We start from the raw sequence: 19,276 nt of genomic DNA, 5'->3' as shown, positions 1-19,276 counted from the left end.
GAATGAGGTATTTGACTGTAAAGAATGGAGGAGGAAGATTTTTGTGGATGACTATACCGAATAATAACTTTGGTTTAGCAGACCTCACTTATAGGATTGGTGATTAACAACCCATAATATCTTATTGAATGGCCAAGGCCTTATTCAAGTAAAAACAGTTGCGCTGATTGTTGTTACTTGTTTGCATACTCAAATTACACGTACTATCATTTCGTAGTGTTTGAGAGTGTGAGGGATAACTCAAGTGGTTAGAGCTCTCCTCCCGATTCCAAGTGATACGATCGAAACTCATTACCCGCCCTTCTGGCTCTCTAAACATCAAAAAAGGAAAAAAAAAAAAAAGTAATGTTTTGACTAACCACTAAATCCTACCCATTAGTTATTGTCAAATCATGGCTAAATCAACCTGGATGTCAACATTTTAATTCTTTTTTCCAATTTGGCTATTCGCCTGCACTACCAGGACAGTAAAACAAAAATAACGTTCATGTATTTCAACCGGCCTCGTGAGTCGAAAGGTACAGGCATCTTGGATAATTTTTTTACAATTAACATTTTGTATTTTTTCTAACCGCATAACAATCATCATGCTATAATATTATTTATTTAGTAAAAAGTGAATCGTGAAACACGCATTTACCGTAACATCAAAGGACAACGATATATACCTATCCACACCCACGTGAATATTAGAATCGGTCAGTTAAATTAATTATTAACAAATTAGCCCAATTCAAATGATTGAATTAATTTAATCACTAAATTATGAATTAATCTTGGCACCATGAATTTATGTCAGAAAATCATATAATAATACTGATTTATGTTGTATGAAATTATCTCAATTATTGTACCTTAACTAAGTATTTATAGACGTCCCCTTATCCTAGGAGAAAAACCATATTCCATAAAAAAATCCCACAAAAGATGGGTAAGTATTATCGATTGTTGAAATTTATTTTTCTACAAACCATCTTTTTCGTATGTTGGCCTAGCAACACTTTGGGTCATCGTCACAAACATGTAAATGGTGATGGTGTGCAACCACTCTCTCAAATTAACATTCTTGATACTAAATTTGCTGTGCATGACAAGGCGTTTGTTCATGTTTCTACCATTCGTCTGCCTTCTAAGGTAATTTATAAAACTGGTTTTAAACCCGTGAACATATAAATGGTACAATGAAATGAGACTATTGTTAGCGTCTCTTTATATGATAATAAAGGGGTAACTTTTATTTAGAGATGAGGTGACATTTTCAGTCTCATTATATAAGGTGTTTAAGAGAACTCGCCTTATAATGTACATACATTAATTTACATCACCTTTTTTCAAACTTTAGGACCAATTAATAATCATAATCTTGATAAATATTTATTTTTATTGTTTAATCATGTTATTATAAAACTTTGTATAGGGAGATGAGGACTCAAAGCTATTTGGTACAACTAAGTCAATGATTCAAGACATAGAGGTAAATAGAAATGAAAAGTTTGCTTAAAAACTACTACTAGTACATTTTACCAAGAATAACTTGTACTAAAGCATATGATACTATATTGCAGTGGACTGTGGTGCTAATTTGAATATTTCTGCAGGATGATGACAATGTTCGCCCAGTAACTGTAACTCTTATGTCTGACAATCCGTCTTCTGATGATTGGGTCGGAGTTTTCTCCCCTGCTAAATTCAAGTATGGTTATATGTCCGCATTTATGTCTCAGTCTTACAAACTATATGCAACTCTATGTCCATTTTTTTTTTTATATACTGGTATATAAAACTGATTTTTGTTACGATATTGACTATCTCCCTATGTAGACGGGCTGTGTGCCACTGGAAGACGACTCCAGACGAGGAAAACACCAAAGTGCTGCACCTCAAGGCACTGATAATATACCTAAAATATATGCAAATAAGACTTATTTGTTAAGAGTTAAAATAGACGAACAAGGGGAAGTTTTAGGCACACTAGGATAAATATGTAAAGCGAAAGTGCATTTGTAAACCATTACAATACAGTGGTTGAATTTTTAGATATTTAGGAGACAAATTTTTCAATAAAACAAAAAGAAAGAAGTTATAATTTGTTGGGAAGTTATATGAGATGCTTTTTTAGCTAGACATTGAACCAACAACTGAGTATGGACACCTTGATGATTTGAAACTTGAAGAGATGTGGTCACAATTTGAGCTTTACTCGCGAAAAGCTACCTTAGTGCACTTCTTTTCAATTGCTAGCTCCATAGCCACTTTGGCCACTATGGTCTATCTGTTACTTTAGACGTCCAATCAATTAGGAATGTCTGACACAAGGCACAAATTAAATCACCTCTTCCTTCTTGTCCTAGATAGTAACAACAAACATTGCTCAGCCAAAAGTTCAGGCTATTGATGATCACCCAAGGGACTCAGCCAAGGTGCTGCATTGGGAATTTGGAAATGAGTGACAGTCACCTTTCAGAATTCATTTGAACATATATGTCTTGAAATGAATTTTTTAAATAGTAATAAAGAGATGATAATTGATAAATAATAATCACCAATGATAGTGAACCATTGTTATTTTCTTAACTAGCTAATCAGATTCTGAGTTTTGTGTCAATACTTTTTTAAGATTCAGTGGAGTTTGTGTTCTTCCTGTCAAAATTTAAGAAGGGTGGACATTTCTTACATTTTTCTTTAATTCTTTTATGTTCAGTGCATCTACAGACTGCAAAGAAGTTGGTAATGACAGAGTTGAGGACCCAACTATATGCACAGCTCCTATCAAGGTTAGCATAGCTTGAAAGGCTTTTAATTTAAGATATGGACTTCAAATTGTAGTAGAAACTTATATCATTTGAGTTTTGATGACAATTAGTACAAATATGCAAACTATTCGAATACAAATTATCTCAATAGTGGAAAAGCTGAGTTGAAGTTCGAGTTGATTAATCAACGAGCAGATTTTTCCTTTGCATTATTTTCTGGCGGCCTGTCTAATGTAAGTTAATCAATTAAAAAGCAGAAGAATTAACCCTTCATTTCTTGTTATCGAGTATACTATGGTACTAATACTTTATTTGTTTGGTGATATTAGCCAAAACTGGTGGCAGTTTCAGACCCTATCTCTGTTTTTCCGAACCCAAAAGCCCCCCTTTATCCTCGAATTGCTATGGGAGAAACTTGGGATGTGGTAAGTTTCTGGGTTATATATTAAAATTTGTGGTTTTTGGTAAATATGGTTCAACTTAAAAAGAAGGAAAACACCATTGTGCTGAAAAAAGTGCCAGACCTAAAGAGAAAAACCTAACAGTTAAACTTAAGACTCTTAAGAGTTTTTGACAGAAAGATCTAGTGTTTTACTAACATGATTTATTGATGTTGCACTTTGTCATTTTACAGATGACAGTGACATGGACAAGTGGTTACAACATAGGTGAAGCGGTTCCATTTGTTGAGTGGGGGGCTTTGGATGGAGCTACCACTCAATCACCTGCAGGAACCTTTACATATACTCGCAACCAAATGTGTGGTATGCTTTGTCTTTCCATTTGATATCATTTTTTTTATTGTATGGTAGTTTGTCTCACTCAAAAAGATTTCATATGGTTAATTGATCTTGAACAACCTTGCTAATTCAGAAAGTTTGTCAGTGACTTTTGACTTATTGAGTTGTTTGGCTGTTGTGATTCTTGTGAAGCTCCACCTGCACGAACAGTTGGTTGGCGGGATCCTGGATTTATACACACTAGCTATTTGAAAGAGTTATGGCCAAACACGATGTAGGAATCCAAAACAATCTATCCACAGTTCACTTGTATTACAGTAATGTAACATAATCAAATGTAGGCTTATAATTGACTTGTCCATTGATTATTCTCCAGGTACTCTTATAGATTGGGTCATAAATTACCAGATGGTTCCTATGTTTGGAGCAAGAAATATAAATTTAAATCACCCCCAGTTCCTGGAGAAAGCTCTTTACAACGTGTTGTAATATTTGGTGACATGGGGAAGGTACAACACTTCTTGATACTGAAAGTTATTGATCTTACAAGTTGTTAGGAAAAAAAAAAAAGTTATTGATTTTACAGAAAATAAATATAAAGGTTTATTAGGTAATAATATGACATCCTAAAGCGTTGAAGCTTGTTTCTCATAAGATATTGAATCAGGGTATGTTTATCGGCTTATGGCATAAAAATGCATTCATTAACCATAACCTAAAGCAAACACTTAATCTTGAAAAATTTTACTAGTAGATTACTTAAAACAGCAGAATGACATTTTGTATTTTAATTGTAATTGAAGGGTGAACAAGATGGATCAAATGAGTATGCTGACTATCAACCAGGAGCGCTGAACACTACTGACCAACTCGTGAAAGATATCGACAACATTGATGCAGTTTTTCTAATTGGAGATTTGCCATAAGCCAATGGATATATCTCACAATGGGACCAATTTACTGCACAAGTTGAGCCTATTGCCTCAGTTAAACCGTTCATGGTTGCAAGGTTTGTATTCCATATGTTTTTAAGCTGTCTATTTCATATTTATATTCAGTGATAGGCTGATCATATTCCATATCAATGATGATACTGTCCAGCGGTAATCATGAGCGTGATGCACCAGATTCAGGATCTTTTTATATATACAATGACTCTGGTGGTGAATGTGGTGTCCCTGCTGAAACAACATTCTATGTTCCTGCCAAAAACCGAGCTAAGTTTTGGTAGGAAATTTTTTCGCTATGTCAACAGATCATCTATATTTTACTCCATTTATTCTTATGTTAGATATATGTTCTATGCAAGTCATAAAAATTAGTTAACAAATTTCTTATGAACAGGTACTCAGCAGATTATGGAATGTTTCATTTCTGCATCGCTGACACTGAGCATGATTGGAGGGCAGGTAGTGAGCAATACAAGTTCCTTGAAGAATGCCTTGCATCAGCAAATAGACATAAGCAACCTTGGTTAATCTTTGCTGGTCATCGCCCTCTCGGTTACTCCTCGAATAAATGGTTTGGTATGGAAGGGTCATTTGATGAGCCAATGGGCAGAGATGACCTACAAAAACTGTGGCAAAAGTACAAAGTTGATCTTGCATTTTGGGGCCATGTTCATAATTATGAGAGGACTTGCCCTGTTTACCAGGTATCTTTTAATTTGAATATTTTGTACTCCGTAGTCTTTATGTCCCTATGAATGACCCGCGTTTTTATAACAAGTCATCCAAAATAACTGGCTATATTATTACCTTTGTTAATAACCTTAACCAGTAACAGAGAAGGTTACAATTTAACTGCTATTGCCTTTGTGTGTATGTGTATTCAGAACCAATGTGTGAAAGAGGGGAGCTCTCACTTCTCAGGCGTGGTGAACGGTACCATTCATGTTGTTGCCGGTGGTGGCGGATCCCATCTAAATGAATTTAGCCCGATAAAAACTACGTGGAGTATCTATAGAGATCAGGATTTCGGGTTTGTTAAGCTCACAGCATATAACTATTCAAGTCTGAAGTTTGAGTATAAGAAAAGTAGTGATGGTAAAGTTTACGATTCGTTCACAATCTCTAGAGATTACAAGGATGTCTTGGCCTGTGTTCATGATAGTTGTGAACCCTACACTTTAGCCGGATAAGATGAAAGATGAAGCAAACCCAATAAAGGCAGAAGATATATGCTTTTTCCTTATTTGTTACTCTTAGTATATTGGTTTTAAATGTTATTGTTTCTTAGGGAGATATTATGTGAGAGTGTAAAAAAGTAGTAATTGTTGTAACACGAAATGTTTTCTAGTTTGGCAATCTATCAATGTAACATTTTTTCTTGTGTTATGCTTTAATTGTGTTTTGTTGACTATAAAATTTGTTACAATATTATATTCATAATTCTAACTCCCTTTGTCTCTTAAAGATTGTCTCATTTGACTTTTTCACAGTATTGTGTAAAAATTATGAATATTATCCCATTATATTATATCATAACAAGATATCATATGATGACATGACTATATCTTATTTCTTGTTAAGAATTAGTGAGAATTTGTGATCAAAATTTTTAAATTTTGACTCAAAAATGCAATGAGACAATTATTTATGACATAGAGGGAGTATCTTGTATAGCTGTGCATCTAAAAGGTTTTGACGCTTTAGATATATAACAGCTCAAAACTCAAATATACATACAAAAATATAATCCAACATACTAATATTTCTTCAGCAAAAAAATTGGTTCAACAGTTATAACCAACAATCATAAAAAATAAGTTCACCAACAATTAGTTGAGAATGTAGCCTCAAATATCTCCATGGATGTTACCTATTTAGATGGTATCAGAATTCTAAAGTCTGACAAAAATATCGCTCATGCATTCGCCAAATCAATATTGATGATGATTCTTGACATGTTTCATAACATGTTCATGTAAAAATAAATAAGGCAATAGGGTTCTCTCAACTCTTGAGAGAAGAATCCCCTAACCTTTGTCGTTGTAACTTAAACAAATGGTTCCAATCAACCCAACAATATAATACTATCATCTAATGTCCCTTCATGGACATCCTATATAACATTACAGTATTAAAGAATCCTGTTTTTAACAAAAGAACAAGATTAGTAACACCGCGATTACATAAAAAGACTATAACCAGTACTGTACAATAAACAAGAAATGATTCAGAAAAAAAAAAAAAAAAACTCTGCTCATTTCTTGCTCTTCTTTTCTCTAGAACCATTCCGAAAGAAAGAACCAAAACCCAAAAGATCTGATGTACCTTTAGTAATATATGGCGGTGGAACGTTCAAAGAAGCACAATTTCTAACACCATTACCATGTGATCCACTACCTCCTGAACCACTCTTCCTCAATGGAGGCTTCTGACAGGAAGTCGAAGAAAATTTCAGATTCTGATTGTTATTGTTATTCATGGTCTTACCATTATTGGAGGCCGGGTTTTTTTGAGTTTGTTTAACAATATCATGAGACGATGATCCGGTTGATTTGCTTCTCAAAAGAAGAGGCAGTGACCAAACAGAGGAACTCCTCTTATTACTGAAATTCTCACAGTTTAAACTGCTGCTTCTGTTGAACCTCCAAAATGACTTTGATTGAGTCTTTTCTTGGCGTACCAAAGTTGCAGTTGTCGTCGAGGTTATCTCCTCGTCTTTGTTGATAGAATTGAGTTTTTCTTTCATCTGAATAGGGATGATCACACCATTAAAAAACAGTTCATCAGCAGGAGAATTATCAGTCTCAGAAAAAGCTGCTGTAACACAGAAGTCGAAATCTTCAGAGTTTTGGTTTGCTGATAAGAGTGACATATCTAGTCTAGCAACATCAATTTCTTGTTGGGTTTGGGTTAAATTTGTTTCCGATAAGTCGTGAGAAAACGATATCCGGGGGCTCGAGCAAGCGCTGCTCGAGTCCCCGCCTGTTATCATGTTCACTGCCATCATTGTTTTGTTTAAGCTTATTTTTTTTTTTGAAAGAGGTCAAATTAAATGGCTTAAAAAGGGGAGTGAAATTGTAAAGATTGTTTTAACATGAAGTCAAAAGAAATAAGTGTGTTAATTATTAAAGTTGGTTTTTTGAAATTGTGGAAAAGATTGAAGAACAAGTGATGAATAATAATAATTCTTTTATGGTAAAGTATACAAGAAAGAAAAATGAGGAAGGTTCAACTGCTCCATCAAACTTTAAAACATTTTTGGTAAACTTAATTGGTTGAGGAGAGAGAAAATAAATAAAAGTAGTGGGGTGGAAGAAGAGGATTGGAATAATGGTGAATCATTATATGAGAATTGAGAATACTTCAAAAGGGTTTCTCTTCTTAGAGAGGCAAAGGTTGAAAAGAAAACTAACCTCCCAACTAACTTTTAGGTCATTTTTCAGGTGATAAATCTATTTCTAATTATTATTTTTTTTTTAATTTTAATTTGAAGGTATCAACATTTCCTAAGAAAAACACGATTAAACTTTAGCACAATTCATACTTGTGTTCGATTTTTTATTTATTTATTTTTTATTTATTTATTTATTTAATTTTTTTTTTTTTTTTTTTGTGATTTTTAAGTAATAAAAATAAAATTTCCTTTATTTAATTAGTCGACACATTCTTTTATTGTGTTGGTCAATAATTCAACACAATATACCAAGTATAAATTACATTCAAAAAAATATTGCTAATTATCATTAAATAAAATAATAATAAAATGGATATTATGAAAATACTCATTGGAAGGCCGAAAATTACCAATCTCTCACATGGTCTTTTTTATTTAAATACGTAATTTACGGAGGTTGTTAAACGTATCAACTAATTAAAATGGAAAAGTAACATAGATTTTATTTTTATATTCGTCTCAATTTAATTTCAAAATCAAAACTTTTATACTTTTATATTGTACTTTTATACATTTTTGCTTATCCGTCATATCATTAATTATTCATATTAATTTTTTGAATTTATATATAGACAATGTGATTAATGATATACGTGAACAAAAAGAGAACAGATAAAGTACTTCCGTATTACTCTCTGTAGCCCCATCAATTAATGAGAAATTTTATGAACCCCTAGAAAAAACATAAAGAAAACGGATGAAAAAATGACTTTTGAATAACTTGTCAGCAACTCAGCATATTCAACATATTTATTTAATAGCAAAAACAAAAATTTGACTTTTAGGCCTTTTATGTATTAATTATTTGATGCATTAATTTACAACTCCTATAGTTAACAAATTATATCTAAAATTAGGAAAATGCTATACATAGCCCTTAGGGCTACATATAAGCATTAAAAATACTCTTGAAAATTGTTTAAATTTAGAAAATCATGACAAATTCACACTAATTACACTGATCTACGCGTGTTTTTGTCATAAATTCCTAATTTTATACAATTTCCAAGAGTATTTTTAATGTTTATATATAGCCCTAAGGGCTATGTATAGCATTACCCCTAAAATTATTATATAATAATTTTGTACCTAATTCCTGTGAAACATGCTGAATATCTGCCATCTATTGATCAAATTGATGTGTTTAAGGTTGAGCATGTCTATTATATTTCGTGTGCACTTTAGAGTTAGAGTTAGGTCACTTAGGTTTACTCAATGCAATTTGTTGCTTATTTAAAGTTACCCATTTTTTTCATTAAGATGATTCCAAATGAGTAAATGAATTAAATAGCTACACCTTATGTTTTTGACATCTTCACATTCACCTAAGAAAACATATTTAAGGAAAAGCTATTTTTATTTAGTTGTTTCATGATTTAACCAAATCTTTTCTCTGTATATGTCATCTATTATCTGAAATTTTCTATATACATCAAGATGTAAAGTGCATCAAAGAGTTATTTCTTCTCATTCAATATTTTTTACTTACGTTAAAATCTTTAAAAGAGAAAAAAAATATCAAATGAGCAAAAAAACCATCATTTGGTGCACGTATGTCTATGTACATCGAGTGTATATAAAAGTATTTGTCCGTTATCAGACAAACTTACTATTTCGTATTGTATTTAGATAAGATTCAGTTCTTATTGAAAGGGTAGTAAATAAATCACACTTGAACATGTCAATCCCAGCTCGGAAAATGACCGGGTTTGGGCATAAATTTTGGGACCCAGCCCGACCCAATTTATAAAAAATTAAATCAGTTTGGGCAGCTCAAAAAACTAAATTTTAATTAAAATTTTGACTCGAAAAGCCTAATTTTTTTGGCCTGAACTAATGGATTTGGGCACGCCTTTTTTGATCCAAAATGAGCCAAAAATTAATGAACTGCTAAACAACGCTTCCATTTTACAAGGCACCGCTCCCTTTTTTATAAATTGGGTCTAGTACTTAGTTGGGTTTGGTCTTAGCTCTTGTTAAAAAGAATAAATAAATAAATAAATAAATAAACAACGCTTCCATTTTACAAGGCGCCGCTCCCTTTTTTACATAGAAGGACGATATTGCTCTTTGTGTAAGTTGTAGTATATCATTTCGACCCCTCCACTTACTAACACGTGGTAAAAAAAAATTCCCGACCCCACCACATTCGACACCACCACATTCGATCCACCACCAAAAATCTGAGTTTTTTTTTTTTTTTTTTTTTTTTTTTTAAAAAAAAAAATCATGTATTAAGCATTAGCGACGGGTTTAGGACGATTGACGACGACAACGTTCGGAAACCGGAGGCTTCGTCGGAGGATTCTGTAAATCGTCGTACTTTTTTTTAATTTTTGAAATAAAACATTTGCCTAAAAAATTAGAATCCACTTAAAATTTCTAAATCACCGGTAACGCCGCCAATTTGACAAGTAAATAAACACGCCGTCAAATGCCTATCCCTAGATCAAATAAATTTGTAACACTCAACTAACCTAATACGAGTATATATATGACAAGAAGAGGGGTCGAAATGAGAACACTAAAGGAAATGGGTAGATGTAGGCTTCACTTGAACACACAATAACATCGAAACAAATTAATAAAAAACAAAACATGCTTAAATATTGATATAAGGGATCCAATCTAGCCACCTGTCGAGGTCAATTGGCTTCTCCTAACATAGCCTTTATGTTGTCACATTAGAACCATATATTGGGAGGTGCAATCAACAATCGATACAAATGAACTTAGCTAAGTCAATTGTCGCATCATTTAGCATTAATTCACCCTCAATCAACTAATTAACAACGTGCACTTTGTAAGAAGATCGAAGTGTTGGAGTTTTCCTCACTAGTAATGCAAATTGGAGTTTCATCAAGTGAGTGTGCAAAGAGTTAGAGAGGGAATGATGGAGAATGCAAGTCTAGGGGATTGATCAAAGCCGAGCTAGCAAGAGAGCTAGAGCTCGGATGCTGGGAATGCCTACGGCATGGCCAAGCTAGAGCTCGTTGCCATCAGTGGTGTCCAGCAGATCCGAGCTATAGCTCTCCTACGCGTTAGCTACTAGCTCGCTTCTTCTTTGGTTAGCTGGAGACCCGAGCTATAGCTCTCCTACGGGAGAGCTACTAGCTCGCCCCCTGTTTTCACTTGCGGCAGTCCGAGCGAGAGCTCCCTGTGAGTGAGCTATAGCTCTCTACTCGCAAGCCCAACCGAGTATATGGGCCTTGCGTGAGGCTCAAGCTGCTTGTCTCTTTTCCGTATTACTCCTATAAATACAACTCCTTGGCATTTATTAAAAGGTGACGTTAATTTCATTATTGAAATAACCTAAACACAAAAACAAAAACCTACCCTTTGAGATCTGAACAGTTCTTGAGTAATTCCACGCTTCGGGTTCGGGTACACGAATTACGAAGGAGAGTTGCGTTAAACTTGGGGGGCGTGCGTCATCAAGAAACTTGTACCGGTGGTGGCGTATTTCGCTTCTAAGGCAGTGGATTATGTTCCACGGCGCGACTGTGAGTTTGAGATCTTCGATCAAGTGTTTTTTTTCCCTTTCATGTTCTCTATTTTGTCATTGGAATCAACAGGTATTTTACCAACAATTTAGAAGCGAAATAGTATTAATTTATTATACGGTTGATTCCTGGATTATTCAATTATAACTAGTATGATCGGGATGAGAATTATTATTCGAGTTATCAATGCATCAATAACGGCATACTCTTTGCTATGTACTCGGCGTCTCGGCATATTAGACGAAATATTAAAACCCTAATTATTTTGGGTTTATTCTTCAAATCGATATTCCGCAAAGGTATTAGTGCGGATCCTATCTGATTGTTTGTGCACGAGAATCCTATTATTATTTTGGGTATTACCGTAATAATTATTTAGCTTCTCGCGTGGATGGAAGCGAGGCTCAAGTTCACCTTAATACCTTACTTGTTAGTAGAGTGGTATTATGCTAACAATCTAATTAGTGGGATAATCAAGTTATTTTTTGTCTTTGCTTCGGAGTCCCACGTGATCTGCAAAAGGATATTTGGTGATGTCTTCTTTGAAGAATATATAGTTTGAAAGTGATGAGTCTATTTTATATATATATTTATTTCCCGTCGCACGGTCATATTTGTGCTTATTTGAGCTCTACGGAGCTATTTTTATAACTAATATACGTTTTCTAGTGTTTTTGTAGAGTTGGTATTATTTTGTAGGAATTTGCAGAATTATGACAATTTCCGAACTTATTGAGCCACTACAAAGATATTGGAGTTTGATCGTATTTTATGACTGTATATTTTAAGCCCAAGGCAGAGTTAAAAAAATTTAATCTGGTGATTAATGGCTCGATACGAGAGGAGGTCCAAGATTTTACAAATTATTATATCACGGACCAAAGAAGTGAAGAAACTTGGGATAATGAATTCTGAAAGCCCAGATCCAAGAACAAAAGGGAGCAGTGAAGCCCAATTCGCAGCCCCAACTGGCCGGGCTCGACCGGGCGAGTCTTGGCCCGATCGGGATGATATCATCAGCGCCTACTTCAGATATTTGGGCTTTGTTGATTTGGGCTCATCATTGTACACCGAATTCTTGGAAAGGCTTCTATTTAATTTGTTTCCTTGGTTTAGTAGGAAGAGGATTAGAAGTTAGACTTGGTCTTCTTTTTCTTTTCCTATATAAGGAGGTAGTACGGGGTAGGGAGTTTGGGTAGTAGTTTAGTTTTTAGTTTTGTTCTTTTCTTAATTTAATTTTTCATTAATTTTAAATTAGTTTCAGTTTTAGTTTTCTTTTCTCTTTCTCTCTCTAACTCTTTTCTCTCTCCTCTTAAACTCTTAGTATTATTTTCTCTCTCTATAACTCTTGGTTTAATTTCAGTAATTTATTCTCTTTCTTTGATCATGTCTCCTTTAATTGTCTTGATTAGTTTAGTTTTTATTATGTGTGAGTAGTTTTATTTCTAGGGTTTGTGGGGATCCATAAATAATATGAAGGGGTAATTTATTGTTGTTGATTATCAATGCTAGATTAATTTCCTATTGATTGATTTAATGCTATGTGACTAGATTTGCACAGATCTTTTATGCATAAGTTTAACAATATTGATTCGAGATTCGACAGATGAGAATTGATGTTTAGGTCTAGTTTCAATAGGCAGGTTAATTTATAAATGGTTGAGTCGAGATTTGAAAGATGAGATTTAATACCAGTAAATTAATTGTGTGATTGTAATACGTAGCGAAAGCCCTTTATGATCTGATTAATGTACGCATTGATGATTGATTATTATGTTTTACCTTGAGATATTATTTATCGGTGAACCTATACCCTAGGTCTTTTATTCATTGTTTCTTCTCCTACTTTTATTCTTTCCCACTTTTACTCATAGTAGTTTAGTTTCCTTCGATTATTATATTTTGGTTACTTTATAATCTAGATTATATTAATTAATTAGGAATAGAAAGACTCGATTCTCTGTGGATTTGACCCTAATTCCCTATCTACATTAGTTAGAGGATTTAGGTAATACTTTTGATTAGGGGATACGACTTTACCCTGTCAGAAAGTCAACTACAAATCTTTATTTGTTCATGATCATAATTTTGAAGTCTGATGATGGAAACTCTCGTATCGTCATAATTTAATGGATATTGGGTTCCTATTAGTAGTTGATCTATTATTATTGGAAGTTGGATAATGCTCTGATGACCGAAGCTTGAGTTACCGACTTTGTTAGTGTGGTGGGTATTGCTACTAAATGTTATGGAGTAATTATCTTCGTTCGTCAAAAGCTTTTGGTACATGCACGAAATCAGATAAGTCCTTCTCAAATCATCGAATTAATTCTAACTTTTTATAATATATTTATTATATGTGCCCCAAGTATGCATAATTTTATTATTATGAAGAATTGCTATGCAATGTGGGGGGTGAGATGAGTTAGTTCTTGAGACTGACTAGTATGTTAGTGTTACTCTTGTTCAAGAATGGTTTTGAGGAGGAAGGTTTCCGTAAGAGACGTTTATATGTGGCTATCTGTTTGTTGACTTGTTGTTTTGCAAGTAATTTACTTCTGCTAATGTATGTTTCGTCCAATGGTAATCTATTTGTGTTCATGGACTTAATGTGTTTTGTCCTAGTTGATTAGGGATGACATGTGTTCTATCTTATGATAGTGTTTTTATTGTTATTTTTCCTAATCATGGACAATGTTTTGTTGAGCACGGAGTATGTGATAAGCTTGTAAGTATCTCTTTTTAGATTAAAAAAGGGGATTTAGAATTATTGGTTCTTTTAATTCTTGTGATCTTAAGTAGCTTTGTTCACGAACTTGAAATGTATTTATTAGCAGAATAAAAAAAGGCTTGACTTAACAAAGCTAGAATGGTCGTGCAAGTTTGAAGTGTAAGTGCCCCACATGAGGTAAGGATGGGAATTAACATTCCATATGTCTTTAAAATCTATTAATATTTTGTGAATGTTAGTATTGTGGGGGTTGCAGATATGTTTCAGTTGATTATTTGTGTAGCAAGTAGTTCACCCAAGAATTTGGTGGATACTCCCTATTTTGTTACCTGAGTCATGATTATTTTCATGTGGTATATGTGATGTGGGGTTTTCCCACTACTACAAAAGTGACCTTAGGTAACACCATACGGTATCACTTTGAAAGTTAGAATCTAAACTAATTTATAAGTAACACATTTGTAACACTTGATTGTAACACTTTGATATTAAGTAACACTTGATTGTAACACTTTGATATTAAGTAACACTTGATTGTAACACTTTGATATTAAGTAACACTTTGATATTAAGTAACACTCAATTGTAACAACTTTTTTTCCCTTTTTATTTGTGCATTTTTTTCTCGACCCTTTTCTTTCAATTCAAAACCCCAAAACAATTTCGATACGCACAAATTTCTTAATACCATATCCAGATCCCCAAATTTTCCTTCTTCCATTGCTACCTCCTTTCCCTCTTTCCATGGCTAACGCTAGCTTAGGGTTTTTAGTAGAAAATTGATGAAATTTATACAGAAATTTAATGACAGTTGACAATATCAGAGGGAGGGTAGAACATATTTGAATGATGGAAGAAGGGCGTTGGTGGTAGCAGTGGTTCCTGATTTTAGTTGTCTTGATATCCATCCTCGTTCACCTCCTCGCTCGCCTCATCTCCTCCTAGAGGAGTTTGAGAAATCAATGGCGGTAACAGAGTTTGAGCAAGAGAGAAGATGATCGAAGATTTAGAGGAAGACAAAAATATCGACGACAATTCCAACGCCGTTGAACCCAGCAAAATCAATCGTAACCAGACTAGCCTTCTTTGCTCAAAGTTTGATTTGATTGTTTGATTATTGAATTGAATTGGTTTTAATTGATACTTGATTATTCTCTTCAGGTTTTGGGTGAAGTGGATTGTATGCTTGGCGTAGGGTTTGAACAAGATGTTTGTTCTATATTAAGCCAAACAAGCTCTAGTATGTAATGATTCCATGTATGCCTAAAACTCAATGCTTCTTGTTGAAAATTTCATATTCTTTTCTAGAACTCTGCGAGTATGATGGTAAAAAGAATTAAAAGCATCAAGTTACTCTGCTTTGCATGTCTTTGTTCCAAGATATAGAAAAGCAATAACTTTACTGATTTGAAGAATTTATTTCGTTTGAAATAATTATCAGCCTGTATTAAGGGAAAAAGAAGGATATCATTGATTGATATAGATTCACTTCTATTTTAGATGAAGTTGATGTTTAGTAAGTTCATGATATTTTTTAAATTTCGTGGCATCCCACCTTTAGCTGATTTCTATTATCTTGATTCATTTGTGCTTAATTGTTCTGCAACTGTGTTTATAGGACTTCCAACTGTAGCTAAAAAGATGCGAAGCAATTGGTCTAGTACTCTAGTACTTGGCCAGAAACTTTATATAGGTTAGTAAAAAGCTTTGATAGAACCTTGGAAATTAATCATTTGATGATAAACTATGAAATTATTCCTTGAAGTAATAACATGAAGCAATTTAGCTCAAGGTTTTTACCAACTGTATATAGCTCTTCAGCTCTTGTCCTGCGTAAAACAAAGGGAGTATGTCTGAAAAGTTTGGGTTTAATTACAACACTAGAATCGCTTGAATGTAATACTAGAAATGGAAGGATTTGTCGCTGTATTTCATGGAGGAAATACTTCATTATTCTTCAATTTTAAGGTTTGTTTCTCAGCAAAAAATGCTAATTTTTGCTTTTGATTCATGAATTTTATAGAGTAATTGGTGTTGAGTTGTTGTTTTAATTTGGTTTTGGGTAGATTTATATTCTCGATTTGTATGAGTGTTTAGCGATTTTTTCTTAATTATCAATGGTTTCATAGTTACTAATTAGATTTCTGTAAGATAAAATTTGTTTTTTGGGGTTTTCTTTAAGTTAAATTCTTATTTCCATTGAAGCGGAAAATGGAGCAACATCTTTGGTGCAATCTCAATAATCATGCTATCTATAGCTATTATTTATGCCACATGCAGACCTGGCAACATCATCCCTTTGAGTAGGATGGGCCAGTACTACTTTGCTAGTTTTCTCTCTCTCCACTTCTTTCAAATTACTGGCTTTTTTTTATTATTGCTTATTGATTGTATTTGAGGGTTGTTTGGCATGATGTAGTTGGTCTTAATTTCTGTATTTTTTGCTGTTAATCGAGAGCTAATTTCATGCCCCCCTTTTTATGTATACTTTTTGTTTGTTTAATCAATCTAATTTCTTAATTTGAACAAGTTGGGTGATGAATTTTTAACTTTACTGATGTGAATGTTGCATAGGTTTTGATTCCTATTCTGAAACCAACTGGATACACCATTGAAAATCATAATAAAATGTAAGTTTAATCTCACCTTTATTTAATGCTTTTTTTTTTCACCTATTTTATGTTTCTTGAGTTTTACTGTTTGCTATTTCAATTATTGAGCATTGTTTTAGAAAGTAGAATTTTGGTGAGTTTGAGTGGTATTGTTTAAGTGCAATTAATCCCTTTTCGTTTAGTAGTTATAGGATTGGATTGTATGAGCGAAATTGGGCAGATATATAAATGGCTAATAAGGTTTTGGTGAGGACAAATTAGTGAATTGTATTATAATTTAACACCAAGATATTTAATTACCAGAAAATCAGCTGTAGAAATTTAGTTAACAACCTGCCCCTCTCTTTATTATTATTGCTCTCACTGATTTCACTATCTTAGAATGATTCTTGTTGCTCTTTCCTTTTACTTTATTGGCAAGTGTGTCAAGGTTGTATATTGAATGAGTGATCTTGCATTGGAATTTTGCAAGTTAATGCATGCACATGTTGTTTTAATATTTTGCAATGTATTTATATGCAATATGCATATGATAATTTACGTATGCATCATGTTGCAGTCACTTAGTTACACTCTGATTTTTCTCTTTGTAAATTAGTCTCTTTAGAGAAATTTTGTACCCTTATGGTGAAACATAATCTAGGTGTTATTGAACAATATAGCTTGAATTTTTGCAGACCCTAGTCTCTATGTGTAGATACCCAGGGTAAAGAATTAAACGATATGTAGAGGTACTTGGAGAGTTGGAGGATCCATAAGCTCATGGATATTGGTTTGCATTTCTCGTGTTTTGACAAAGATACTAAAGTAGTACAATTAATTTAATTTCGCAGAATTTATGTGCCAGAATGATTAGTTTTGGCTCACTTTGTTTAACTATGGTCAGTTATGGAGTGCAACAAAGAAGAGGCCTTGAGGGAAAAGGATATTGCTCTGAAGAAACTGGAAGAAAAAAAATACTGGCACTGACGGTGCATTCAAGTTCATTGGGAAGGCTCGGTTGGAATCATTTGTGGACTCTAAACAACTATAATAGTCGAGCACAGTAACTCTTGCCAGCCACTGCATTTGTTACTGATGTTTGTTGCTACATGATGTCTGCTAGAAGCTTTTGTTGCTGATGTTGCCATAATGCTAGCTTCTGTTTCTTATTTTCTCACTTTTTTTAGCTAGATCGAACTTGATTTTGTTTTTGTTTGGATTATTATCTTGTTAAGCCAAACATTAAAATTAGTGTTTATGATTTTTATTTTTTTTTTGTAAGAATTATGAATTATTTCAATCCAAATTATTATCTATCATATATGTTAGTTTCTCATTCATAATTATTAATATTATTTTTATATTTTAAATATATAAAAATAATAATAATAAATGTTACCTATCAATTAATAAAGTGTTACATTAGTTTGCGAAAAGTGATGTATGATGTCAAATAAAGTGCTACTATATGTCAAAAGATGATTGAAAAATGTTACCTAATAATCAACAAAGTGTTACATTAGTTTTAAAAGTGAGACATAATGTCAAATAAAGTGATACTTTATAATTGAAAAATGTTCCTAAACATAAGTAAGTGTTACATAAGAATTAAAAGTAACACTTTAAAAATGATACTAATAATATAAAAAATGTTACATAAGAGGGTTTATAGTATCACTATTGAAAGTGTTACCATACATTATCCAAAGTGTTACATAAGACCTTAAGTATCACCTAATTAAGTATTACCTATTGTCTATAATAACACTTCTACCACTTTATGTAACACTTTTTGGGTGTTACTTGAAGTTAGTTTTCTACTAGTGTCCAATAATGAAGAATTGACTTCTATATATGTTTCATATAAAGCATGAAGGCTTGTGGGACTGTGGGTGATATGTATGCTGAATATCTGGTACGTTTATCATGTACGAGCTTGATATGTTAAATCCTTGAAATGTCTCAAGTATATGTTTTCCTATGACATGACATGTTAGTTTTGCTCGTTCATAGGTTTTGTTCTTGCTTCCTAAGCTTTTTTTTTTCTGCCAGTAAAGTTGATGACTTCATCATCTAAGGTGTATTGGATTAAAGCTTAATCTAGTGTTATATCATCTTGGTCTTACTTTCTTGATCGAAAGTTGTATGTAGATGTTTGTTGTGTGGTATATCTTCATGTAGTGGTGAATGGAAAAATCCTGAACCATATGGATAAACCTGATTGACTAGTTGTGGAAAGAAGCATGTTAACGCGAGTTGTGCACTCTCTTTGAGTCTGATATGTTTGAGAAGAGTATATCTTGCCTTGATATTAGAAATCCATCTGTTGTAAGTATCTTTCAAGGTGAGTTGAAAGGTGGTTGATTGGAAATAGGATAAAGGTAAGATACTATGTTGTTAGGATTTATTCTGTAAATTTGGTGCTGACCAGCTCTTATGACTCACCTGGTTTGTTCTAAGCTTGTCTGATTTGCAGTAAGGTTGCTTAAGCTTCCTAGCATGATTGATTGTAAATCAAGGGTGTGTATTTAAAACGCATACACAGGTGACA

At 33.2% G+C, this 19,276-nt stretch overlaps 1 protein-coding gene, 1 long non-coding RNA gene and 1 pseudogene across 3 annotated transcripts; 2 read left to right on the top strand and 1 right to left on the bottom strand.

The window, feature by feature from the left end:
* The first annotated feature begins 927 nt into the window (after positions 1-927).
* On the top strand, positions 928-5,864 carry LOC145573418 (putative inactive purple acid phosphatase 27; annotated as a pseudogene). Its single transcript, XR_014097460.1, has 12 exons — positions 928-1,134; positions 1,599-1,693; positions 2,702-2,774; positions 2,864-2,986; positions 3,083-3,178; positions 3,388-3,517; positions 3,686-3,767; positions 3,870-4,002; positions 4,297-4,502; positions 4,595-4,720; positions 4,838-5,147; positions 5,328-5,864. The product of XR_014097460.1 is annotated as a putative inactive purple acid phosphatase 27 (transcript).
* An 833-nt stretch (positions 5,865-6,697) lies between these two features.
* LOC145573402 (uncharacterized) lies at positions 6,698-7,447 on the bottom strand. Its single transcript, XM_081631790.1, has one exon. It carries the CDS (start codon positions 7,445-7,447, stop codon positions 6,698-6,700), a length of 750 nt encoding a protein of 249 aa, XP_081487916.1.
* Positions 7,448-14,791: 7,344 nt separating this feature from the next.
* Positions 14,792-18,044, top strand: LOC145586133 (uncharacterized). Its single transcript, XR_014100804.1, has 4 exons — positions 14,792-15,198; positions 15,293-15,388; positions 16,706-16,761; positions 17,630-18,044. It is a non-coding gene; the product is annotated as an uncharacterized LOC145586133 (long non-coding RNA).
* Positions 18,045-19,276: the final 1,232 nt, after the last annotated feature.

Source organism: Chenopodium album, chromosome 2 (assembly GCF_948465745.1).
Source record: "Chenopodium album chromosome 2, dcCheAlbu1.1, whole genome shotgun sequence".
In the NCBI taxonomy this organism is placed as follows: domain Eukaryota; kingdom Viridiplantae; phylum Streptophyta; class Magnoliopsida; order Caryophyllales; family Amaranthaceae; genus Chenopodium; species Chenopodium album.
The sequence above is the reverse complement of the archived record's forward strand: the minus strand, read 5'-3'. Positions and strand labels throughout refer to the sequence as shown.

What these genes read in the sequence shown, in the direction of transcription:
- LOC145573402 (XM_081631790.1), bottom strand. Translation starts at nt 7,447, where the DNA reads ATGGCAGTGAACATGATAACAGGCGGGGACTCGAGCAGCGCTTGCTCG.